This window comes from Peromyscus leucopus, chromosome 10 (assembly GCF_004664715.2).
Source record: "Peromyscus leucopus breed LL Stock chromosome 10, UCI_PerLeu_2.1, whole genome shotgun sequence".
NCBI lineage: Eukaryota > Metazoa > Chordata > Mammalia > Rodentia > Cricetidae > Peromyscus > Peromyscus leucopus.
Window position 1 is genome coordinate 79,551,736 of NC_051071.1, and position 25,167 is coordinate 79,576,902.

At 49.9% G+C, this 25,167-nt stretch overlaps 1 protein-coding gene across 11 annotated transcripts in view; it reads left to right on the forward strand.

Annotated features, from left to right (window-relative positions):
* Septin11 (septin 11) overlaps positions 1-23,538 on the forward strand; it is an 88,651-nt gene extending 65,113 nt beyond the window's left edge. For 2 of the 11 annotated variants that reach the window (XM_037209178.1, XM_037209181.1), the window contains 6 exons: positions 1,665-1,826; positions 5,778-5,874; positions 6,645-6,813; positions 12,020-12,152; positions 14,364-14,551; positions 20,577-22,013. In XM_037209178.1, coding sequence (XP_037065073.1) covers positions 1,665-1,826; positions 5,778-5,874; positions 6,645-6,813; positions 12,020-12,152; positions 14,364-14,551; positions 20,577-20,601 — 774 coding nt within the window. In that variant the 3' untranslated portion in view covers positions 20,602-22,013. Of the gene's footprint in view, positions 1-1,664; positions 1,827-5,777; positions 5,875-6,644; positions 6,814-12,019; positions 12,153-14,363; positions 14,552-18,332; positions 22,014-22,487; positions 23,041-23,101 lie in introns of those variants that run through there. The other 9 variants (XR_003735872.2, XM_028881933.2, XM_028881935.2 and 6 more) reach the window with 9 other exon arrangements.
* The last annotated feature ends 1,629 nt before the right edge of the window (positions 23,539-25,167 follow it).

The following is a 25,167-nucleotide window of genomic DNA, read 5'->3' on the forward strand; positions in this document are numbered from 1 at the left end:
ACCCCTAGCCCCCCAAAATCAACTGTTGAAAAGATTCTTTCTCTGCCGAGAACTGGAGCATAGAGAGAATAAATGTGCAGCGATCAACCTGTCCCAGGCTCCTCTCTGGACCAGCCAGGCTCCTTTCTGGACCAGCCAGGCTCCTTGGGCTTCCAGCACCCAAGGGCATGGTGCTTTACAGAAAGACACTCTACTGGTCTTAAAGCATTATTATTATTATTATAATTATTACTATATTATTACTATTACTACTACCACCCACCCACCACCACCACCCACCCACCGACCGGTAGTCAGCAGGCACATCGGAGGGAGGGCTTTGCCCCGAGGGTCTGATCAGGCGCTTCCTCTGCCGTCAGGGATGCTCCCCTTACCTGGAGGAAGCCCGAGCCCATGGGGGTTGTTTGTTAGGAGAGGGGGTGAAGACAAAGACCTTGTCAGCACATCTCTTGCTCTGGTTCATCAGGAGTTTCTGATTTGGCCCTTGGAGGAGAACAGCCAAAAATTCAAATGTGAGTGAGAGACAGTGAGCTCCTGAGCTGGGGCGGAGAGTCTGGTCTAGATACAGATGTCAGTACCATTCACTAAAACCCCTGTGAACCCCTGCGAGGAAGAGGGAGAATGTTCATCTTAAATCATGAACTAAAAAAAAAGCCATTTCTGTCATCCCAGCACTCAGGAGGTGGACACAGGAGAATCAGGAGTCCCAACCAGCCTGAGCACAGAGTGGGTTTGCGGCCGGCTACGTGAGACCCTCTCTCGAAAAGACAAGCGAACTGTGTCCTTTGGACAAGGTTGGGGAGTTGGAAACAGTGTCCCACCTTGGGGCTTTGTGCCTGCCTTCCCGGGTGTCCCGGGCTCTTACCCTGGGCTGTCTGCCATTAACATCAAACTCCGAGTGCTCCCGTCTTTATGCTGCTGAGACTCAGGAAGCGAGCCTTGCTGTTTTTGAGCCAGGGTCTCCTGTAGCCCATGCCAGCGTCAGACTTAGTGTGTAGCTGAGGACGGCCTTGGATGCTTCACCTCCTGGCCCTGCCTCCTTGGGGCTGGGATTATGTGTGTGTGCCAGTGTGCTCAAGCGAGCCTTGATTTTGAGACTGAAAAGGTTTTCAAAAGAATTAAAAGAATTAACTCTGAGTTTGGAAATTTACAACATAGGTAATTAAAAAAATATTGTACTTTTTATCATTTTTTTACTTTGGTTTAATACTTGAATCCCCCAGAAACTTTCGGGTCGTCAGAAGACAGGAAAGGGGGTCCTGCGTAGCACCGATGATGCTCTGCTTCCCCAGTGCTTTGTGGGCGTGCAGAAGTCAAGCCCCTGAAAGGGGCGGCTGTCTATCCCAAGAGTGGCCTGACTTTCTTGCTGCCACTGTTTGTCTCGGAGTGCAGACACTCCCTTTTACTCTGTAACGTGGGAGGCGGTGCGGAGAGGAAATCACCAGTGTCAGTGTGGGGTGCGAGGAAGTCAGCGTTCAGGGGGTGAGCCGAGACCGAGGCTGCGGCTGACTCTCACGTCTCAGGCAGCCTGATGGTCAGCGCGGCCTGCATTCACTCCTCTTACGGTGGTGCCCTGCAGCTTTGGTTTCGTGGCCGCCTTTTTCACCGTCTAGTTGTCTTTCCTGCAGCGGGATTGTGTGAACACGGACGTGCTTGCTTTGCAGGTGAACATCATTCCAATCATTGCAAAAGCTGACACCATCGCCAAGAACGAGTTGCACAAATTCAAGAGTAAGATCATGAGTGAACTAGTCAGCAACGGGGTCCAGATCTATCAGTTCCCCACAGACGAGGAGACGGTGGCCGAGATCAACGCAACGATGAGTGTAAGTCGTCGGTCAGCTGGGGACCGGAGGGAGGCCTTCCGGGAAGCTGGTGTAGTGGCCGCGTGGCAGGCCTTCCGGGAAGCTGGCGTAGTGGCCGCGTGGCAGCGTGGCTGGAAAAGCCTGCACTGAGGTCTTCAGTGGAACTCCATCTCTGCTGTGGCCACCAGTCATTTCACTAGTCGCTGCCTCAGTTTCCCCAGCTGTCAAGTGGGAAGGGTAGGCAGGAGTATTTCAGCTTTCTCTCCTCTCTGATTTCTATGGGGAGTCCTCTGGGAGTGTGACATGGGTCCAGGACCTCATACAAAGCAGTTCAAGGGAAGGAGCCCTCACTCTGTCCCGTTGATGGAAATCTGGCTGCCTGCCTCCCTTTGCCTCGGTGCCGGCTTCTCCTCTGTGCTGTTTCCCTGCGCTTTCCTGGATCTGTAGGTGAACCGGAAAGTGAGGGATGCTGCCCACGGCAGCCAGCGAGGTAGCTATCAGGAGATAAATGAGCTGTCTCAGCCCTTTCATTGTTTTCAGGACCAGGTCTCTTCTAGCCCAAACTGGCCTCAAACTCAAAGTATAGCCAAGGCTGCCTTCAAACTTGTGATCCTCCTGCCTCAGCCTCTTGAGTGCTATAAATCAGCATGAGTGGATCAGTTGTTTCCCCCCACCCCACCCATAATTTAGTTACCTATTTTGGGGAGTTACAAGTACTTTTCTTTTTAGATTAATTTTTAGTGTGCAAAAATAATGGGTTTCAAAGTCTGTATCATACTTTGCTCATGTTAACCCCTACTTGTGGAGAGCCGAGGAAGCCCAGAGTGAGTGTGCAAGGAGCTATTGAAGTCTTGAGGGGATGTGTATTGTTGACATGGGGGTGACAATATCAAAGACCTACGCCTCAGTTCCTAAGAATGGCAATGCTGTTGCCACCCCTCCCCCACCTACCCTCTACCCCCCTCCCCTGCCTGAACCATGAAGCTCAGAGGGACGGCAAAGCCTTTCTCTAGTCTGAGTGTGAATGTGGACAGTGTGTACAAGTGTAACTAACAATTGACTATTTTTTTTTAAGAAATTTTACTTATTTATTATGTATACAGTATTCTGCCTGCACATATGTCTGCAGGCCAGAAGAGGGCGCCAGATCTCATTACAGATGGTTGTGAGTCACCATGTGGTTGCTGGGAATTGAACTCAGGACCTCTGGAAGAGCAGTCAGTGCTCTTAACCTCTGAGCCATCTCTCCAGCCCAACAATTGACTATTGTGTGCAAAAACTAGCAACTTCTGAGGTTTACTGCTCATTACAGGGACCTCCTACTGAGACCCCCCCCATCCCCCATACTGGACACAGTCAGCTGGATGAGGTTCCGGCAGAGCATATAGGTGTGGACATGGCTCCGTCATCGTGCTTTTCTGTGTGTCTGTCCTTTCTCAAGTCTTTCGTTGCCCCAGTTAGGACAAGATGCCAAGCCATGTTGAACACCGTACCAACTTAGCAGTTTTCTTCCTTCCCTCAAAGTCTCCTCTGCTTCCATCTCCCCCCCCCCCCCCCCCCCCTCTCTCTCTCTCTCTCTCTCTCTCTCTCTCTCTTTCTCTCTCTCTCTCTCTCTCTCACTCACTCACACACACACACTTGCATCTAGGGTCCCATACAAGAGGAAACGTGAGCTACTTTGTTACCTCCTTCCCTATCTTGCTACACAGCCTGTTCCTCCCCAGTTTACAGGCCCTGCACCTTTTTCCTGTCACATCTGTGTATTCTTTTTTTTTTTTTTTTTTTTTTTGGTTTTTGAGACAGGGTTTCTCTGTGTAGCTTTGCGCCTTTCCTGGAACTTACTTTGTAGACCAGGCTGGCCTTGAACTCACAGAGATCTGCCTGCCTCTGCCTTAAAGGCGTGCTCCACCACCGCCAGGCTCTGTGTATTCATTATTAAATCTAGACCTGGAAGTTGTTCCTGTCACATTGAATGGGGACTATTTCCTGGATTCATATGTCAGAATATTGTCTGGATAGGTCCCTTTCTCCTTGCCTACAGTGTTTCAGATTTGGGATTTGAGAAAAGAATGTGTTCTCCTTCCTATACTGTGAGAGATTGATTAGGGAAAAAATTAAATATTTATTTTTAGCTGAAGCTGGTTGGCACATGCCTTTAATCTCAGCACTTGGGGAGACAGAGGTAGGCATATCTCTGTGATTTTGAGGCCAGTCTGGTCTACATAGCAAGTTTCCGGCCAGCCAAGGCTACATAATCAGACCTCGTCTCAAAACAAAACAGAATTATTTTTAATTATGTGTATGAGTGTGTGTCTGTATGTGAGTATGTGCATTTGAGAGCAGAGGCTTTAGATCTGGAGTGGTTGTGAGTGAGTGTCCATGTCCATCCCGGGGCCGCGCGCCCCCCCCCCCCCCCCCCCCCCCCCCCCCCCCGCCAAAAAAAACAATGGGTTCTGGGAACAGAACTCTGGTCCTCAGTAAGAGCACTGCACTGATTTGTAACTGCTGAGCTGTCTTGATATACCCTGGACTAGGAAGTTCAGATATCTCGTGCATCACACAAAATGCCGTGTGTGCATCCTGAGCCGTGGATGCTGCCAAATTCTGTGTGGGAGAAGATTCGTCGTGTGAACCTTCTATCCCTTTCAACGGTGGACAGGGAACCATAAACCGTAATTCTCAAAGCAGCCGCTTCAGCTCTCCTTGCACCTGTGTGCTAGTGGAAAGCAGTCTTCTCCCCCACAGCCAGGATGTAGCCATAACTACCAGATAACCCCGTGTGGAAGAGTCCGTTGTCTTGGACACCATACCATCTCTGCTTGAGCTAAGCCTGGGGGCGAAGCTGGAGCCAGTGTTTTGGGCTAAAGTGTTTTTCTGACTTGATTTCCGTGTATTGATGAGCCATCTGAACTAGTCCTGGAGCTGGAGGCTCAGCTCCGCGGTCAGCTCACACCTAACACATGCAGGGCTGTGGGTCCCACCCCAGTTTTGAAAAGCCAGGAAGTAGAACGGCCGCGTTCAATAGAAGGACAATGTAAGCCAGGTGCAGTCCATTTGGACCTCACCAACGTGACACTTCCACTTCAGTGTATACGTCTGACGACCCGAAACCTCAAGTCAGAGTTCACCTTCATCAGAAACTGATCTGCATTTACATGTCATGAAATTACAGTCAAAAAGCAGACCATGTATTCGTTATTCCTAATTGCTTTAAAGTTTTTCAATGTGAAGACAGTTGCCCAAGATAGTTTTTCTTAAAATTTGCACTGCCTTCATAAAACTGTTCTCTTTTCTTTTTAAAGATTTGATTTGAGCTCAAAGCTAAATGAAATGCAAACTCCTACCAATCAATGAATTTAATATTTAATGGGAAGATAGTTTGCATTGCTTTCATTTTTTAATTTAAACATGAATCAATTAAAAAGTAAATGAAATTTAAAAGTGATCATCTTGATCCCACAAGCCATATATATTTTAAAAGATTGACTTATTTTTATTTTGTGTGTATGGGTGTTTTGTATATATACCATGTGCATGCAGTGCCCATGGAGACCAGAAGAGGGCATCAGATCTTCGGGAACTGGAATTGCAGATGGTTTGTTAGCCACTACCGTGTGGGTGCTGGGAACTGAACGTAGTTTTCCCGGAAGAGCAGCCAGTGCTCTTAACCACTAAGCCATCTTTCCAGTCCTCCACAAGCCATGTTTGAAGTACCCTGTGGTCACAGGTAATGGGTGGCAACTGTGAGAGACGGCACGCAGCTCAGGTCGGTCCTTAACTCTAGTTTGTATCTGATTGCCGAGTATACTTCATGAAGGGCATCCGCCCAACCACAGGGACCCCCATCCTCCTTCATGTGACCACCTTTTCTCTACGGAAAGACGTTCCTCTCTATCAGGGAGCGTGATGGGGTTAGGGGAGGCTGTGATGGGAGCGCCGAGGTAACCGCTCGCCTCTTCTGTTGCCCGACAGGTCCATCTCCCCTTCGCGGTGGTTGGCAGCACTGAAGAAGTGAAGATTGGCAACAAGATGGCCAAGGCCAGGCAGTACCCCTGGGGTGTGGTGCAGGGTATGTCTTGTCACGTTAGGGACCCTCGTGTTAGTGCCCGTGATGAAGCAATGATGGCCGCGTTCCTTCCCTCCCGGTGTTGTGTGGGGAGGCGGCCACGTGGTGCAGGTGGGAATGAGGAAGAAGGAAACGGTCTTCAGGCAGGGCAGATAGGATGAGGAGCAGCTTGCAAGCCCTGAGCCTGAGGCAGCCCCTCAAGATGTCGGGCTGCGTGGGGAGTTAGTCAAGACTCCCCAAAGAGGAAAAAGTTCATCTCGGGGAGTTTGAGCTGCTTGCACCAGCAAAGCGTCAGAAAGCTGGGAGAAAGTCTTCAAACAAGAGGCCTCTTGTCTCTTCCTCCTCGCCGGGGAAGGTTGTTTTCCAAAGAAGTGTTATTTCAGCAAATATCGGGTGATCGGGAATAGTGGTATTTAAACACCGCCCTGCTGGGTCTGGATGGCGCAGAGGGGTAGTCACGGATCTGACTTTGGAGCCAGATGTTACCCCTGTTGGGCCCTCGGCTGGCACCCCAAACCTAGACCCCTATATCTGCAAAGTGACTGGCCGGGAAGGTAAAGGACAGCTTTGTGAAGCCCCGCCCTCCCTCCCTCCCTCCCTCAGCGCCCTCCCCTACCGTCCCGGTTAGCGGTTAGCGCGCTTCCTTAGGAATGGAGGGAGGAGCCGCCAGGGCATCCTCAGAGGGACAGTGACAGCCCCCCAGCCGGAGTGTCTCTCTGGTTGTCAGTGACCTCGACACTGATGGCCTTGCTCTTTTTGCTGCTTTCTTGTAGTTGAGAATGAAAATCACTGTGACTTCGTGAAGCTGCGGGAGATGCTGATCCGCGTGAACATGGAGGACCTGCGGGAGCAGACCCACACGCGCCACTATGAGCTGTACCGGCGCTGTAAGCTGGAGGAGATGGGCTTCAAGGACACGGACCCCGACAGCAAGCCCTTCAGGTACGAGCCGCCCCCGCAGCCGCGGACAGGCGTCTCAGTCAGTGGCCGGGCGGCGCGTGGGTGTGCACCGCAGAAAAAGGATTGTGGGACCGGAGGCTCTGCTACTGCAGCGGCTTGCTGGGGAGGGATTAGTGGGGCAGGTCATCGGGGGCTGCGGTACCCACTTTCATTATCTCTGCTGAGTGACGTGGGCGTTGTTATTGCTGCCTGCATTTACAAATGGTAACTAACGTCCAAAGCACCCAGAATGGATACAACCTGCCTAAAGTCCTAGCAGTTAGGGAAAGGGGGTCGTTCTGAATCCTCGGCTCCTGAGCCCAAGCTTTTCATTATGCTTGTGGGGTGTAGTGCCTGACCCCCACCCCCACGGGGTGCGGCTGCTGGCTAACGTTTGCCACGTTCGTGTGGAGCAGATTCAACTTCCTAAGGCTCTTAACTTTCAATTACTCTTTTCAAAAAAAAAAAAAAAAGTGTGTGTGTGTGCGCGCGCGCGCGCGTGCAAAGGCCAAAAGAGGGTGTCGGATCCCCTGGTGCTGGAATTACAGGTGAACCTCTTGATGTGGGTGCTGGGAACCAAACTCGGGTCTTCCTGAAGGGCAGCCAGTGGGTTAACCACTGAGCCATCTCTCCAGCCCTCATACTCACTTCTTTCACACTGGTGTGCAGTTCTGACTGAGGGTAGGGAAGGAAAAGGCTTAGAAAACGTATGTATTTCCCACGCCACTGATGGATAAACTTGCAGTTTGTGAGAGCAAGCAAAGGTGACTGTGGCTGGAGAGACAGCTCAGCGGTTAAGAGCCCTGGCTGCTCTTGCAGGCGACCTGGGTTCGATTCCCAGCGCGCACATCGAGGCTCGTGGCCATCCATAGCTTCAGTTCCAAGGGATCTGATAATAGATCAGATCTACTCTGGCTTCTTTGGGCACCAGGCACATGTGAATGCATATGTACATTAGGCAAGACGCCCCTGCACATAGAAATCCATTTTAAATTTTAAAAGAAGGTAGGCTCAGCGCTCCAGCAACTGGCCGCCTTCCACCAGAGCTGCCTCCCCGTGGTGGAGAAGGATAGCCCTGTTGACTGGAGACTGAGTCACTGGGGTGGGGCGCAAGGCCAGGTCGCCACCTCCTGGTAGAGGCGGGGATTGTCCCGTCTGAGCCTGAGCACTTTTCTTGATCTCAGTGAGCCAGCGTGAAGTCTGGACTCTGAGCCTCTTCTGGTTAAAGCCACAGTACCTTTGGACAACCTGTTTTCCACCCTTTATGGCTGCCACCAGGACGCTCTGAAATCTACAAGCCATAGATCTGATGGCCAGCCAAAGAGCCTGAGTGCTCAGTGAAGCGGTCTCCAGTCCTCTGGACGGCCCCTTTGGTGGGAGGCGTTCTCTCTTGGATCCACGTTAGAGAAAGTTTGAGTACTTGCTGGGCTAGGCCCCTCACAGTGCAGCTGCATTCCCATAAGCATGTCTGTGTCTGGTGAGAACAAATGCAGATCCACACGGAGGACTAACTTCTACCCATTCAGCATGTAATTCAGTCCCACAGGCTTGAGGACTACTGTCAGCGGATAGGATATAGCTCCGTGAAGGCAGGTGTAGCCAGCCTTCTGTGCTCTCAGTGTCTTTACCAGAAAACAATCCCAGAAAATCAAGCCCATTCGAGGGTTATTAAGTCCGATGAAAAATGGGTTTTGTATAGAGTATTTGTCTCTGTGCACAAAAGTGGAACAAAGCAACTTCTGTAAAGTCGAATGCAGCGAGCGGCCAGCTCCAGACAGTGTGGAGGAACACTGTGTGTCAGGAGCCTGAGTTCAAGTCTTGGCTTTGCTACTACTCATGTTCTTAACCATCTGGGCCCGATCGGGGAACCAACTGGACTTAGTAAGAGCACTCTCTTTACTGATTCAGTTCTACAGACCATAAAGTCTCATCATGGCCATTCAGTTCTGCTTGTCTCATTGGAAAACACCTTAGACTGGAAAGAACTGAATGGGCATGTTTGCATTCCAGCCGGGAAAACCTTACTAGTGATAACAGGAAGGGGAGGGCTGAATCTGTTTCTGCAGTCTACCAACACCTGGACTAGGTCACAGCCTGGACTCCTGGCAGGTTAGGTTATTAGAGGTAATTTGCCTCTCATGGTGTTAAAAACCATTCCGCACACCTGTGTTCTTTGAACTGGAATTGGAGAGATTTGAGGGTCTGGGATGCTACCTGTACCTGCCGACACCAGAAAGAGCCAGGTGGTCTGTCTGCCTTTCATCAAAAAGATGGCCAGGGCTGCCTTCCTGCCTGTGCAGGCAAGCAGTCCATCCGTCTGTCCGTCGTCTGGTCATCACCCCGTCACCCCGCTGACTCTTGCTGGCATTTTTATTGAGGCAACTCCTATGAGCCCAAGGTAAAGGCCTCCCTGGAGAAGGTGCAACAGGGTAGGTCCAGCAGGGCTTGGGCAGCCTACTACTCAGGCTACGCCATCTTTCCTGCCTCAAATAGTAGGAGACTGAAGTGAGGGTCCCACCTCCCTCCCATTTGATCCCATTTCTGCAGGCCTAAGTTTCCTTTTTGATGTTGAAATGGGGAAATGTTTATACTTATGTTATTACCAAGGCCCATATACATTATTACCTAAGGCCATATACATTATAACCAAGGCCCATATATACATTATGACCAAGGCCCACGTTTAAGAAAACAAAGGTAGAAGTCAAGCTTTCAAAAATAAATTCATTCCATTACCGCAGTAACTAGGACAGGGTTTTCCATCTACAATGGAGGTGGTTGTCCCCCTTGCTGTGGGAAAGCTCACCACAGGGACCCGACTGGTCCAGTGTGAAGTGAGTGTGACATCCTCTCTTGAAAGCACTGCTTTGGGAGCTCAGCCCCTCCCTTGGGGACTCTTGGGCCTGCAGCAGTTCCTGAGCCCTTGGGACGGAGGAGCTGGGGAACAGGGTCACAAAGGGTACCCGAACTAAAGGCAGGCGGAAACCGCAGTTGACCATTGACAGCACCATTCCCGGATGTTTTCCCTTCTTCAAATGCCAACATTTAATGTTCTCATTGCACTCAAGTCTACCTCGGACAAAGTGAGCAGAAAAAGTACCCAGTAGCTGACGGACCTCAGAGTCTGAACCTTCACACCACACCAGTGTCTTCTCGGGCTCTTTTCTGTAAACAGGGTCTCACTGTGCAATCCTCACTGACCTGTAACTCGCCATATAGACCAGGCTGGGCTCGAACTCACAGAGCTCCACCTTCCTCTGCCTTCTTAGGGCTGGGATTAAAGGTTTGTGCCACCAGAAAAAGAACTACAGCAGAGTCAGCTATGACAGTCTTCATTTAGTAATTCAGTGTTGTTTCTTTCACAGCCAGTAATAATTTCATTGACGTTAAAACCTTAACCATAACTTCCTACTCACCTTATATTGAGCTCAGATCCCTCAAGATGAAAATACTCCTGGATGTGCTTGGGAGCTCCCCTCCCTGGGTGAATTCAGGGTGACTCGGAGAAGTGAGAGACAGAAAGTTTTCCAAATTCTTCACGCCGAGGTTTCCTGTGAAGCTGCACAATGAAGTTGGTCCTTCCTTTTGGGCATGCCGTGACCTTCCGATGCCTGTTTGTTTATTGGGTCGCTGATTCTAGTAGTGGAAGCCAGCATAAGGCCACATAGAGTAGAGCTGCCGTAGTACCAGGGAGAGTACCAGAGCTCGCTTGTGGTCCTGGTAGTGTCCTCGAGCCCACCTAGATTGAGATGTGTGCCTGTCTAGTCCTCCAGATTACCTGGATACCTGGGCACCAGCCGCTCTTGCCTCTGCCCACCTTTCCCATTTGCCTCTATACATGTGGCTCTGTACCCTTGGAACTCTGTTCTGCCAGCCAGAGCGCAGAACTCTGTTCGAGGCCAGCCTCGTCTACAGAGCGAGATCCAGGACAGGCACCAAAGCTACACAGACAAACCCTGTCTCAGAAAAACAAAACAAAACTAAAGTAGTCAATACTAATATGTCCAATGTGCTTTTTGTCTCATAAAATAAAAACGTCTGAAACTCAGAATGTGTGTCTGCTTATCAGCAGAGGGTTGGCAGTAGTTCCAGGGTAGAGAACTTCCTTTTCATGCACTATGAGGTTATCAGTTACAGAAGTGTGAAACTGTTCATCGTGACTGTAGCTGTCTACTTACTGCTGTTCCCCCAGCAGAGTGCTTCCCGCTGGGCCTTCCTGCCTTATAAACCGCCTCAGTGGACAGGTGTGACTTCTGTGAGCCGCCCTACAGGGTGCCTGGAGGTATCCATAGTGCTTTCTAGTCTGTAGTATCGTATGCCCTCGGGGAAGTTTGGTCTGTGACAAAGGTAGACTCCACCTGCGGGCTCTGTTACCTCTCAGCTGTCCTACATAAACTACAACAGAGAAAGCAGTGCCATATAAACACCAGCTACTGTTTCTTTGTGGTACATGCGTGGGGGACGGGGGTCCTTCGTGATACCGAAAGCATTGCTTCTCTGTCAATGTCTTTGTTCTGACGGAGATACAGCGGCGTCAGGACGTTCAGTATGAAACGCAGGCTCTGAGTTCTGTAGAGAGGGAGAGTGCAGGATTCCAGTTGAAATTAAGACTCCTCCCCACAGCACTTAAAATTGGAATGTGGCTTGAGAAGTGCCGGTTTCCTGTCCCACGTTTAGAAGGCGGTCTTCTCACTAAGGCTGTCTCTCTCGTCGTGGGTTGGAGGGAGATGCGCGGGGGAGGGAAGTCTTCAGTAAGCACTGCTTGTATGCCAGACGCTTTTCTCGATTTCCTCATAACTCATTCGCACAGTCTCGTCTCAGGGAGGTACGGGCTACTGTGTCTGAAACCCCTGTGCAGGGGACTATCGAGCTGTGCCTCCCAAGGTCAGCCCGTTGGTGAGGCCAGAATGACCGCGCTGCTCTGCCTGACTCCAACTCCTGCATTTTCACCTATGATACTAGGCCCCGCCATCTTGCAGAGCTCTGAAGTCCTGGCTGGTGAGCCGTAGGCCTCTGGCGCTGCGTTACGCTTTTGCACATACTGGTCTCTGCAATCTCAGCGTAAAGAAGAGGAAAACTCATTTCGTTTGCCGCTTTAGTGTGGTAGAGCGGCAGTTGTTTCTCTTTTGGAATGAGAAGGGGAGAAGGGACATGAACTGAAACGTCTGATGCCGTCTCATGCCCCGTCTTGGTTTGTGGGTCTTCATAGCCTGCAGGAGACGTATGAAGCAAAAAGGAACGAGTTCCTGGGAGAGCTGCAGAAGAAGGAGGAGGAGATGAGGCAGATGTTTGTCATGAGAGTGAAGGAGAAGGAGGCGGAACTTAAGGAGGCGGAGAAAGAGGTGAGCGCTCTGTCTGTCCTCCAGGAGGCCGAAACCGGAGGCAGCCTTTTTATTAGTACTTTGTAATTCGTGGGACGTCACACTGGTACAAGGTGTGTTCTCCTGCCCCTTTATCACAAGAGCGGCTTCCCCACCAGGCAGCGAATGCTGCCCAGATATTCTCGCCCCCATTTAGCAGATGGTAAATTGAGAGCCATGAAGCTGAGTGATTTTTGCAGTCCCCAAGGCTAAAGCCAGATCTTAGGTCTCTAGCCCTGATCATGTGGTCTTTTCAGTTCTGAGTTTCCCCAGTTTGTAAGTCTTCAGATGTGAGATTTGGGGCCCAGCCAACTAAGCGAGCTAAATAGCGCAGGCGCTTTGCTCTGTGGTCTTGCCCAGGTCTTTCCCACACCCCACGCTCGTGCCCACTGTTCCTGTTCCTGCACATTTCCTGCTGTGGCACCCACTGACTCCACCTGGGTCCCCACCCAGGCCAACCTCACTGTTAATATGACTTTTTACTACAACACTTCCCTATGGCTCAGTACTCTTCGAAATAATGTTGGCGACTTGTTTTTTAAGAGACTAGTGAAACGTGGGGCTGCAGAGATGGCTCAGCTGTTAAGAGCAGTGACTGCTCCTTCTCCTGAGGACCGGGCGGTGGCAATTCCCAGCACCCATATGGTGGCTCACAACTGTCGTGGCTCCAGTTCCAGGGGATCCGATGCCCCCTTCTCCTCTCTGTGGGCACCAGGCATGCAAGTGGTATGCAGACAGATAAGCAGGTGAAACACACATACGCATGAAAATAAATAAATCTTTTTTACAAAGCTGTTGAAGCTTAGAGGCCATTTACGTAGCTGGTGCTTAAAATGGTTTTACTGCAGAGAAAGGAGAATTGAGTGTTATCCGCTGACCTTAGCCCAGTGGATGATGGGCTAAAAGTCAGACTTTAGTGACTCCTCCCTTTCCGTTTTTGTTTCTGATTGGTTTCCTTGTTTGGGTCTGAAGATCAAGAAAGAGCCGCACACTGGCATGGTAGACCTTCAGACACTGAGCTGTGCCCCGGCCCATGAGTGGGTTTTTGTTTTTGTTTTTGTTTTGTCAAATGTTAGAAGTTATTCTTCTTATTTAGACTATTAGTGTGTGTACAGCTAAAATAGATGTGTGTGTGAACACTGTAATCTCTTTTTTTTTTGGTTTTTCGAGACAGGGTTTCTCTGTGTAGCTTTGCGCCTTTCCTGGGACTCACTTGGTAGCCCAGGCTGGCCTCGAACTCATAGAGATCCGCCTGGCTCTGCCTCCCGAGTGCTGGGATTAAAGGCGTGCGCCACCACCGCCCGGCTGTAATCTCTTAAAAATTTCATATGTGCTCCTAAAGGCCCGGAAACAAGAACGCACTTTTATCAAAAGGGTGACTTTGTTATTAGGCTCATGGTTAATTTTTACCCTTTTCATGCTTTAAAAGAAATTACATTATTTAAAATTGTGTGTGGGAGGGGGGTGGATCAGAAGACAACTTGAAGGAATCCATTTTCACCTACCATGTAGGTTCCAGAGACCAAGCTCAGGTCAGGCTTGGTATCAGGCACCTTTACCCAGTAAGCCACCTTGCTGCCCGTCTTTATGCTTTCAAACATCATGTTCCTTATTTCTGGGTATAGTAGTGTATGCTGTTAGTCCCAGCACTCAGGAGGCAGAGGCAGATCTCTGCAAATCTGAGGCCAGCCTGGTCTGCATAGTAAGTTCCAAGATAGCCAGGGCTATATAGAGAGACTTTGTCTCAAAATACCAAAAATAATAATTAAATAAGGACCTTATTAGCATAGAGAGTACCCAAGAGGTGTTTAGCCTCTAGGAGCTCAAGTAAGAGATGCTCAGGACTCAACAGCCTCACCTTACCTCTCCATAAGCCACCTAAATACTTCAGGCTTGTCTTAGTCACTCTTGTATGGCTGTGAAGAGACACCAGGACCCCAGCAACTCTTCTGTTAAAAGGCATTTAACTGGGGGCCGGCTTACAGCCTCAGAGGTGTTGCCCATTATCATCATGGCAGGAAGCATGGCGGCACCCAGGCATGGTGCTACCCAGGCATGGTGCTGGAGAAGGAGCTGAGAGTCCGCCTCCAGCTGTGGACCGCCCGCCGGGGTTTTGCACAGGCCCACACAGCCTGTGTCGCTCAGACTTTTATGCCTTTCGCCGAGCCCGGTTTATTCCTTTATCCCTCCCAGCTTCATGAGAAGTTCGACCTCCTGAAGCGGACACACCAAGAGGAGAAGAAAAAGGTGGAAGACAAGAAGAAGGAGCTTGAGGAGGAGGTGAGCAACTTCCAGAAGAAGAAGGCGGCGGCTCAGCTCCTGCAGTCCCAGGCCCAGCAGTCTGGGGCCCAGCAGACCAAGAAGGACAAGGATAAGAAAAAGTAAGCAGGTGTCGCCCGCCTCCTGGGGACCGCTAACAATCTCTTCTCTTGCATGTCCACCTTTCCTACTTACAGACTGGAGACTGGTCTGTTGCCAGAGAAATAAAAGCAAGTATTTTTCTCGACGCTGCAGGGAAGAGGGCAGAGGTTTTTAGAGGTATTTCTGAAGGGTACAAGGGATTGACTGATAGACCTCACTGGGGCCACCAAGCAGTCAGGACTGGAGTAGCCTGTCGGCTCTTCTTGTAGCAGCTTCAGTACCCACCCCAGGAGACTCAGGGAAGTCGGGCGGCCTTCTCTGGGTGCCTCTGGAGGCGTTCTCCTGACGCTTGGTAAAATCTCTGCCCTGTTAGTAAGGCGAGCCAGCTACCGAATGTTATTCCAAAGTGCAGCTAGGGGGCGCTGGGCTTTTTCTAAATTCGACAAGCTGGACGATTATCTTAATTGTGCAGACTCAACCAAAATGCCACCCGTTTAGCATAGCCTAGCAACCCTCATGGCACCCCTGAGCCCCACACAGAGCAGTTTCAACACAGCCTTGATTTCAAGTGCCAAAGGCCCCCCCCTGCTCTTGTGTCGTCACTTCCGGTGGCACACCCCCACCCCACCCCCAGCAGCCGTCAGAAACCAGCGGAGAGGTGCGCTTCTTGAACTTGTGTGATTTGTAGCTGTCCCCTCGAGTCACCTTCAAGAGCAGCGGGGGCAGCGTTGCCACGGTAGCTGTGGGTTTGGAGTATGGTGCTAGGGAGGCCTGGGATGCCACGCCCCACTCCAGAACCTGCTAGCGCAGCCATCCAGGCAACCCTGGAGCCCGCCGTCGGGTTCCTGTCCTTCATCCTTAGATGCTAAGGTGCTGGGAGAAAGGCAGGCACCGAGTAACAACAAAAAAGGTGGGACCGATGCAAGCCAAGCCTTTCCCTCTTTGGAAAAATGTGGCACTTAGGACTGAGTCTGCGCAGTCCCGATTGAGCCCGCCCAGTTCTGCCGCCACTCAGCCCTGGCTCGCACGCCCCACCCAGGCTTACCCCTAAGGAACTGTGGTGTGCCTGTGTGTAGCCTTTGCACCACTATGGTGCCGGTGAAAGCTGTGCTCTGCACACACGTTGCTTTGGCAGGCTCTGAGGCAGTAGGAAACGTGTCCAGGGAACGAAGGAGCCGGAAACTGGTCCAAGCAATAACGGGAGTGGTCCATGTGGATAACGTAGGGTTTTAACTGGGCTTGGTGTAGATCCAAGTCATCAAAGGAGTCCAGCAGCCAGACTTGTGGGCTAATCCAGAGAAACCACTGCCTCGACAATCTGGTTCAGTACAAGTCTTTGTTACTCAGTGTGTTGGAAAAGCTTCGTGGCATCCCCACCTAGCAAGCCAGGGGCAAAGCCATTTGGCGTTGAACCCTGATCCAAATGTTTATCTGGGAAAAACTACAGAAGTGTGTGTGTGTGTGTGTGTGTGTGTGTGTGTGTGTGTGTGTGTGTGTGTGTGTGTGTGTGTGTGTGTAAGGGGGGAGGAGAGGGAGAGAGAGAGAGGCCACTCACTCAGCTTAGGAAGCCCAAAAGGTAAGCCTTTCTTACCCTGAAGCATTGAAGTGTGCAGAGGTACAAGTTTTAAACTAAAAATGTTTCTACAAGACCAGCAATGTTAAAAAGAATATTTCATGTATACTGGATGTGCCTTTTAGCAATAAAAGTCCTAAGAACTGACCATTATTTTACCTCCATTAAAATCCTCCTTCTAGAAACAGACATTTTTTTGCTCTGGAACACGCTGACTTATTTTCTTCCCACCTTGGGCTTTACCAATGTATAATGATTTTAAAGTTTACATGACGTCTGTGTTAAAATCTATTTTAGCTTTATTTATATATTCTCATTTATTATCGATGGTGTTAGACTTGGTTCTCAATAATCCCCAGTGCCTGACAAGGCATGGATTTTTGGCGTCCCTTGGTTCTTACCCTTTTCCGTACTTCTGCTTGTATAATGAACGCAAAGGCTAGTTGGAGGCCTGAATTCCAAAAGAGGGGGGGAAATACCCCTTTTATTGTCAGTGACAGTGGAGGGTTTTGGCTAGAGGACCACAGAAAGACAGTAACCGAGAGAACCAGAGCAGTGCTTCGAGCAGGAAGAGGAAGGTTCTTCCTCCTGGCCATCGCTGCAGCAGGTGTGAGGTTGCCCCATGCCCCGAGGAGCTGGCTGTGCCGGGCAGAAGGCCGCGGTGCCCAGCAGAAGGCCGCTGTGCCCAGCAGAAGGCCGCGGTGCCCAGCAGAAGGCCGCTGTGCCCAGCAGAAGGCCGCTGTGCCGAGCAGAAGGCCGCTGTGCCCAGCAGAAGGCCGCTGTGCCCAGCAGAAGGCCGCTGTGCCGAGCAGAAGGCCGCTGTGCCCAGCAGAAGGCCGCTGTGCCCAGCAGAAGGCCGCTGTGCCCAGCAGAAGGCCGCTGTGCCCAGCAGAAGGCCGCGGTGCCCAGCAGAAGGCCGCGGTGCCCAGCAGAAGGCCGCGGTGCCCAGCAGAAGGCCGCTGTGCCCAGCAGAAGGCCGCTGTGCCCAGCAGAAGGCCGCTGTGCCCAGCAGAAGGCCGCTGTGCCCAGCAGAAGGCCGCGGTGCCCAGCAGAAGGCCGCGGTGCCCAGCAGAAGGCCGCGGTGCCCAGCAGAAGGCCGCGGTGCCCAGCAGAAGGCCGCTGTGCACCCATTGCCAGTCAATGCATTTTCTAATAGCCTGAAACTCTTTGTTTTTTTTTCTATTCTAACAACACGCTCCTTTTTTAACCTAGGTAAGTAGGTGGCATGAGAGCATATAACATTTCCTAAGATTACAAAGTAGAACTAACCCTGGCCCTGCCACTAGCTGGACCCCACCTTCTGCCCTCTCTGGCCACCGAGTCACTTTGCTCATTCGGGGCTGTACTGCTGTGGTAGACTGTCCGAGGGTAAGTTGCAGTGGACAGTCTCTCTCTCTCCTGAAAACTCTCTACGAACACACTTGCCAGGAGGCACTTGCTGGCTGAGCTGCATCTGACCCCAAAGGGGACCTCAGTGTCCTCCTTTCCAACTGGCACGTGATGGCTGCACTGTGCACACGTCTACGCACTTCTCCCTATTTTTTTTTCTTCTAAACGAATTTTTTATTATTGGTTTGGGTTTTTGCTAAGTAATCAAGGTGCATGTTTGGAATTGCCTAAAATTAGCCATGCAGATCCCAGGTTTGGCGTTGCTTTGGTCTTAAGAGGGAGGAGACCCTGGCATTGCTGTAGCTCTAACCGTGTTTTTCAGCCCTGCCCAGCTGGGCCAGTAGCATGTCCTCCTCGACTCTATTCCAGCTTGCAAGCTCCTTTCGATCTCCCACTCACCTGTACAAAGACACCTGTTGTCTGTTTATTCTCTGGCTCCCACCACAGCCCGGAAGTGGAAGATGACACTTCCGTTCAGTCCCAGTGAACGAAAGCTTCACTCCTCACAGACCATAGTTTTGTGTTATTTGAGAAAAACAAAACCAGACAGTGGCTCCTTCCACTGGACTGTGCCTTGGTTTCAAGAAGTCACTCAGGAATGTCAGTTCCATGCTAAAGGGAACGGAGCACGGGCTCCCTGTTCGGTGTTCAAGGTTTGCTTTGCTCTTCCCGTAGAATGGCCTACTCGGATTTTTTTTTCCCCCTCTTGATTTCTGTCAGTCCCGTAATCATTGCATGAGCATTCGCCATTGCTGAATGCTGATGCTGGCGCTCCTGGTTTTCTTTTCATTTAATTTGTGATCGTTTCTAACTTTTGCGTTCTGTGTTTTAACTTACAGTGCAAGCTTCACATAAAGCCGGGCCAGCCACGGACGCTCCCGCATTCACCTGCTCTGGCAGTGATAGTGCATCTCTGTCATCCGTGCCCTCTTTGATTTTGTGTTGCCTCCCTCCCACATCCCAGTCACTCCTAGCTCACTTTGCTGAATGTTGTCGGGTGGTAGAAAACCGTAGACCAAGGGGAGTAACAGCAAACGCTCGTGCGGCTGGACTTTGTTTCCGGAAAGTCGATGGTTTGCCTTGTATGCCTGTTCCGAGTGGCGGCAGGAAGCATGCCTGTCCACTTGTGTGCCGCTCTGGACCAAGGAGAGTGGGGTAAAATGCTACCTGTGCATCTGACGGGAAAGCTCACCGCCTCAGCCGCTGAACTAAAAACCCCGAGTAGCCATGTCAACAACTCGCCTTGTCTTGATTAGTCATCTCGTGCTTGCCCAGCCCCAGAGCTGATTGTTTCTTCTCCACGCTGGCCACAAACCACAGGCAGGCTTGGAAGTCGGCGGCAGCCTGGTGAGTGGGCATCCTAGCGGGCTGTTTGCTTGTATGACCTTTTCATTTAATCACTTGGTTATTTGGCCCATGCTTGTGGTCCGCTCAGACCCTCTTAGGGATGGAGTCTGCATCTGAATGCCCACTTCAAAGCCTGGCTGAGCTGCTGTGGCCTGGTGTAAGAAACGTGGTTCTGTTCACCTCCACCAGGGAGTCCCTAATGCTTTCACGGGTCCAGATCTCAAAGACCAGCTCATTAAGTGTTGCTTAGCTAGAGAATCTTCCACTAAGGATGCTGGATTCCCACTTACAATGAGGGGATTTACCCCACCCCTGTTCTCCAGACCCTCCCCACCCACCTGCATTTGCCTTAAGCAGGCTGAGGGGAGACCTGGAGGTTGACTCCAGGATATGGCTACTTCTAATAGAAATTTTCACAAGTCGCAATGAAAAAAAAACTGCCATAAGTAGTTCAGAGAGAAAACTTGCCTCACTGTATTACCTGTAGCACAGATCTAGAAGGGTGGACAGGAGTGAGTAGAGAGTGAAGAGGCTGGGGGTCAGCTTCGCTTCTGCCCCTTGCTCATGTTGAGACACAGCCGTCTCTAAGAATTTTCCTCACTCATCCCTCACTGTGACTAGTTCCTCCTGCTCTGTCTCTTGGAATCATCAGTCACCGGGCATCCCCCTGGGCCAGCACTGATTCCTGTGCCGTCTGCCCCATGCCCCGTCTGCCCCATGCCCCGTCTGCCTGCTGTGTGTGAGGGAGAAGGGCACATCCTCTCTCCTGTCCACTTTTCCTTCTTGTCATCTGCCCGGCTGCCCCTCCTAACAAGATCCCCTGGCTTTCCCTGCCGTCCTAACGCTTCTCATGAACCCAGTCCTTGCCTCTGCATTGCCCCTCAAACATCACCAGTTACCCAGGAATGGGATTTAAAAAAAAAAAATGCTGCATCTCCCGCTCTGTGACACTTAAAAAAAAAAAAAAAAGAATTGTCCAGCCAGCCCCGATCTGATCCCAGCCACGTTTTTATGTTCTCCTTTTCTTCATCTCCCAGCCATATGAAGAAAGCAGGGGTCTTTCATAAACTGATCTAGGCTTCTTTAGGCAAAGTAAGGAACTTGCCTTCACTGGGGTGCAGACCAGGCTGGGACAGAAGATACAGAAGCAGCCGCCACCCCCACCCCCCACCCCCGCCGCCATCCTCGCTGATGGAGGAGGAGCTCCAGGACAGACACTGGCTTGGCTTCCGTTTCTCTAGCTAGCTGTGGAGCAGCAGCACTGGTGGCATGCATGCTCACTAACTGTGGCTGCATTTGCTGCTTCGCTGGGCACCGCGTGAGCGCTTGAGCATTTGTGTCGTATGCTTGTTTCCAGCCACTGCTTGTGTGAGCATTTTGTTTTATGCCTTGTAATAGAAAATAACCCTTTGCATTTGGTTTCTCACGTCCCTAAAAGCTTTTTAAGATAAGCTCAGCAATTTTTTTTTTTAAAATCATCCAGTGGACTTTTTGATGCCAAGATATTATTGATTGAAATTTTTTTTCTTTACATTTATTTTTTTTTTCACAGTAAAATAAATCCTATGGAGAGTCAGGGAATAAAAAGCCAAGAGAATCCTTAAAAAAAAAGCTTAAAAAAAGAAGGAAAACACAAAAAGCTGTATTGCTTCTGAAACTCTTCCCCACTGCTCCCCAGCCTCCTGGAGTCTGTTATTGCTGCCCCTTTCTTTCCGTATCTATGCCTTTCTTCACAGTAGTCCCTGGCTCTGCACGGAATAAACGATACTCTCAAATCTAATTGGATGTGCTTTCGCCTTTGCATGTAAGTACAGGAGTGAGAACTCTGGGATCTTTCTGTCTGAGATTAGGGGAAACAGACGGGACAGATGAGTTTGGTTTTTGTTTTGTTTTTTTTTTGTTTTTTTGTTTTTTTTTTTAAGCTAAATGCATCTCTGCCGGCCACGTTTCTCTTTTGCCCCACAGTTTCAGCTTCCTCTTGGCCTCAGTGGAAGTAGAGTATTGGTTACTCATTGCAGACATCGTTCTGCATGGCATCCTGTGGCGGCGGGCCTTTGATTCTGACAGTGGGAGAAAGAAACTCCCACTGTCCCCTGAACAAAAAAAATCAGAAAACAATGTCTCTGCGCCCTTCCTGCTCCCTTACCATGGGGATCTTAGTCTGATGGCCTCACCTCTGTGCCAAATGCAGTGGCCACGTCTTTTTGTTATTTTGTTGGACGGCCGTGTCTGGCCTCTCTGAGCATCTTTTGCTCCTTCTGTACCGTGCTCCACGCTGCAGGCTGTGACGGGGCGGCTGCCATGAGAATGTGGAGGCGGTGCAGGACTTTTCCCAGCTTGGGCTCTGTATTAGTTCATCCACAGGGGCATCTCTCAGCCAGGGGAACCATTCCCCCTGACTTGGGGCCCGGGTTTCTCCTTTTCCTCTCTCTCTACTTTGCCACTCACCAGCAGCAGCTCTTGCCTCCTCTCCATCCTGTGCACCTCTGATGGGTGGACTTGGCTGTCTCACTTTCCTGACACACCCCTAAGTGTTCCACAGAGTCGGTGTTCAGGCGCCCCCTCATCCCACCCACCCACATCATACTGTCTGTGTGTGGTCCTTCCAGAACTGTCCATTTGAATCCCTTGACTTTGCCATTCACAAGTGTCTGGACTTGTCAGGTGTCAGTTTCCAAAAGTCCTAGTTCCATGACAGGATGTTTATTACGGAGTTGTTAGCTGAATTATGACCTACAGAGTCTAGTTTGTGTGTCGGTATGAAGGGAATTTTTAAAAATAAATTGAAAATTAAGCTGTGAACAGCATTAGAACTTTCGTCTATTTCTTGATTTTAAAATATGCTGATATGCCTTAAACTGTAGCTGTAGAACTGTCATTTTTGCTGTTTGAAGATAACCGATGTTTTCTAAACTGTTGTGTAATCCTTCAGTGTTGATGCAGAATTGTCATGTATGTACGCTGCATGTTAGACACTTGTCATGTTTTTCTAAGAACTAAAATAACTGTACTGATTGATGTGAAGCATCTCGTTCCTGCAAGTTCGAAAGTGCTGACTCGGCGGCCCGCTGAGTCCCTCCAGTGTCTGTTAACATGGTGTGGTGACAGGTGACCTATGCATATATCACTAGTGCCAAGACGTAAAACGGGAAATATATTTTTACCCAACCGTTGTCCTGTGTGCCCGTTTGTGAGTTCTTTCCAGCCCCTGCCTGACATGCCTGTGTACACACGCGTGCTTGTTACCTCACATAAAGAGTGGGGACGCCGCCGTCCCCTGCCGTCCTGCCTTGTGTGGTGGACCTCAGCGCTGCTGGCTGGACGGCCCAGCTTCTCCAAGACGCTTGCCCTGGGGTGTCCTGTGGCTCACACATTCCTCACCACAGTCCTTCCTGCCCCTGCCTGCTCGGTGCATCCATGACCCTCAGTGTCCCGCAGAGGCATCCTCCCCTCCCTTGGTCCGGGTGTCCAGTGTCCACATTGCCACCTCACCCCTCCCCTCGGCCATGCTTCGTGACACTGGCCCTTTAACAGACACACCGCTGCCTCCACAGCTGGTTGTAGAGAAGTGTGCTTTTTTTAATTTTTTATATTTTTTGGCTTTAAGAATCAATTTGAATCTGAACCTTTCTTTTTTCTCTCTGTAGCTTCTTCTTTATGTAGCCATCCCGTTGCCAAGCCCTACTCTCTTAATGGACAGCATTAGAAGAGCAGGAGCTGTCTGCTCACACGAGTTGGGGAAGAGTTACCTCATTTCCGCCATCGCCTCCCGTCCTTTACAGTCTGGGTCAAATATTGCACTGCTGTTTGTGTTTGTCAATGTCTGTTTACAAACCACCACCCTCAGTGGCTACTGAAGTGACTTCAGCTACCAAAAATAGTGACGATATTATTGAGAGTGAAATAGAGAACTTGGGTCCAAACCCCGGGTCTCGGGCTGGAATGCTCTTGCCTAGCTGCCATATTCTTGAACCTCCTGATCTAAGACCTTGTGGACTGAAGAGAGCATGTACCCCACTTGAGGTGGGCACCACCTGTGGGGCAAACTTAGCTCATGGTACCCCTTGATCTCTCTCCCCCGGGCAACTCTGACCAGCCCATCAGGATCCTCAGCCATCAGTGGGACAACCCTTGCCTTCTGTTAGTTTTGTGGGTTGTTTCGGTTTGGGATTAAAGAGAAAGTGTTTGCTATTGCATGTACAGAGATGGCTGCAGTTTTTCCTCTGGAACGTCCTATTGATACGGTGTTTTTATTTTTCAGCTGACCATCTGCCTCTTGAGAGAAAGAAGTGGGCATCCTTCCTTTAAGTTCAGGAGCCATTTTTTATTTGACCCTGTTGCCTGCGCCCCTTACCTAAGCTAGCTGTTGGAGAGGAAGTTCTGTTCGTTTGGGGGGCGGGGATTCCAACCAGCCCGTCCTGCTTTTTGTATTTGTTATTTAAACTTACTTTGGGTATCCAAAATTATGCTGGTCTCAAGCTCACTTCAAGGGGGAAATACCATTACTTTTAAGGCTCAACATTCTGTTTAATATCTTCCTATCTTAGATGCAATTTGAAAATGCCCCTTTTTGTTACTAGAGTTTTGATCTACAAGTCTTAATTATGTTTGAATTGTGCCAGTGTTGGGTAAATGACTTTTCTGCCTCTGGGGCTCAATTTATATTTAAAGATATCTTAAAATAAGTTCTGGCCCGTCCCTGCCTCTGTGTCTGTTCTGAAGCCCTGCTTCACCTCCTGTCCATGGTTTTCCTTTTTTTTTCTATTTTAAACCATGTAATGAACACCAGATAATGTATGGATCCCCTCCCCAATAAGTGCATCGGTAACAAAGGTTCATGTCTTCGCAGAGGGACTCACATGGCTTTCCCCAGACTATCTGCAAAAGGTCTGCTGGGGATGAAAGCATTTGCATAAGATCACTTAAAATCCACCCATATCCAGAAACACTTGTGCCAGTTGAGCGAGCTGTGATTTCCAGTGCAGACCTGTCCATTGGGCTCAGGGCTAGGACACTTACATATTATTCATCTCTCAGACAAAAGTCAAGGGACAGCTTCCAAATTCCTTTCTAGTGGAAAGAATGAAGTTACCATCCAGATTCACTACTTGTCTATAGCTTTGCTTGTTTGCATCTTAAATATTTCCATCTCCATAAGAGGTAGCTCATGGCACTGGAGTGAGTTGCGTTTGGTCAGAATCCTTTGGAGTGGTCCTCTAGGTAAGAAAGGTACAGTGCTTTTGTGGGCCAGTGAAGACACTGGTCCTTAGTGCTGGGAAGAGGTCACTCAGAGCCACGGGATGCTGTTGGCAAGCAGCTTGCATCACTAGAAAGTATTTCTAAATGTGAGGAAGGTCACTTCCCCTGGAGCTTGTAAGCGACCCAAGCATCCCATCCCAGTACACAATGGCAGCAGTTCTGTGCTGAGTAGTGGAAAGGGTGTAGGTACCAACTCTGACACCAGAATATTACACTGCTGTGTGAAACATAAGGTCCTGCTGAAACCACTAAGTATTACTATTATTCCCTTTATTCTTCTTTCAGTCCTTTAGTGTGAATTTTATACCATCGTTCATTCATTTTAAAAGGCATAGTTTCAGGTCATAGTCTGAGCAATGTTTAAAAATCAAGTCGGGCAGCAGGGTTTTGCCTAAGAAGAGTGTGTAGTTTGATGCTTCTTCCCTTTGTTCTGAGACCCTGGGTGAGAAGTGTGAGTGGCTCGTCCTCCTGGGATCGGGGAGTCCAAGCAGGCTAGCGTCTTCAGTGACTGACCATAGGGACCCCGCTTGTGGAACCCACTGGCCAAGACCTGGTCTGTCTCCTAAGATAGACTGCCATTCACCTGGCATGTTGCTTCAGGTGGCTCCTTTTTCTCAGATGTTGACAGAACTGCTGAGTCCTCAGATCCTCCTGTAAAGTTTTGCTGAGGACAGTCACCAGCAATAAGAAATGTATTGGCTTATCCTAATCTAGACTGTAGGAGAGCAAACAGAACGCAGCCTCTAGAACCTGTTTCTGATGGCAACAGCCTTTTTGTTCTTCACTCAGACTTTAAAAAGTACCACTCGGTTTCAGATACTCGCTTATCCAAGTATAGTTCTGCTTGAAACCAGCACAGTACGTTATGAAGGAGAAGTATGTCCTGAATTAATGTATGCTGAGCTGAGGTGATTAGGGGGGGAAAAGGCACACATCTCAATATGCTTGACCAAACATGCAGACCTTTCAGCATCGATGGGTGGTACCAGCCATACAAAACTTTCTTTAGCTGTTCGTTGTTCACCACTGACACAGATTATGGGGCAAACAGTTTCGGATGTCTAAGAA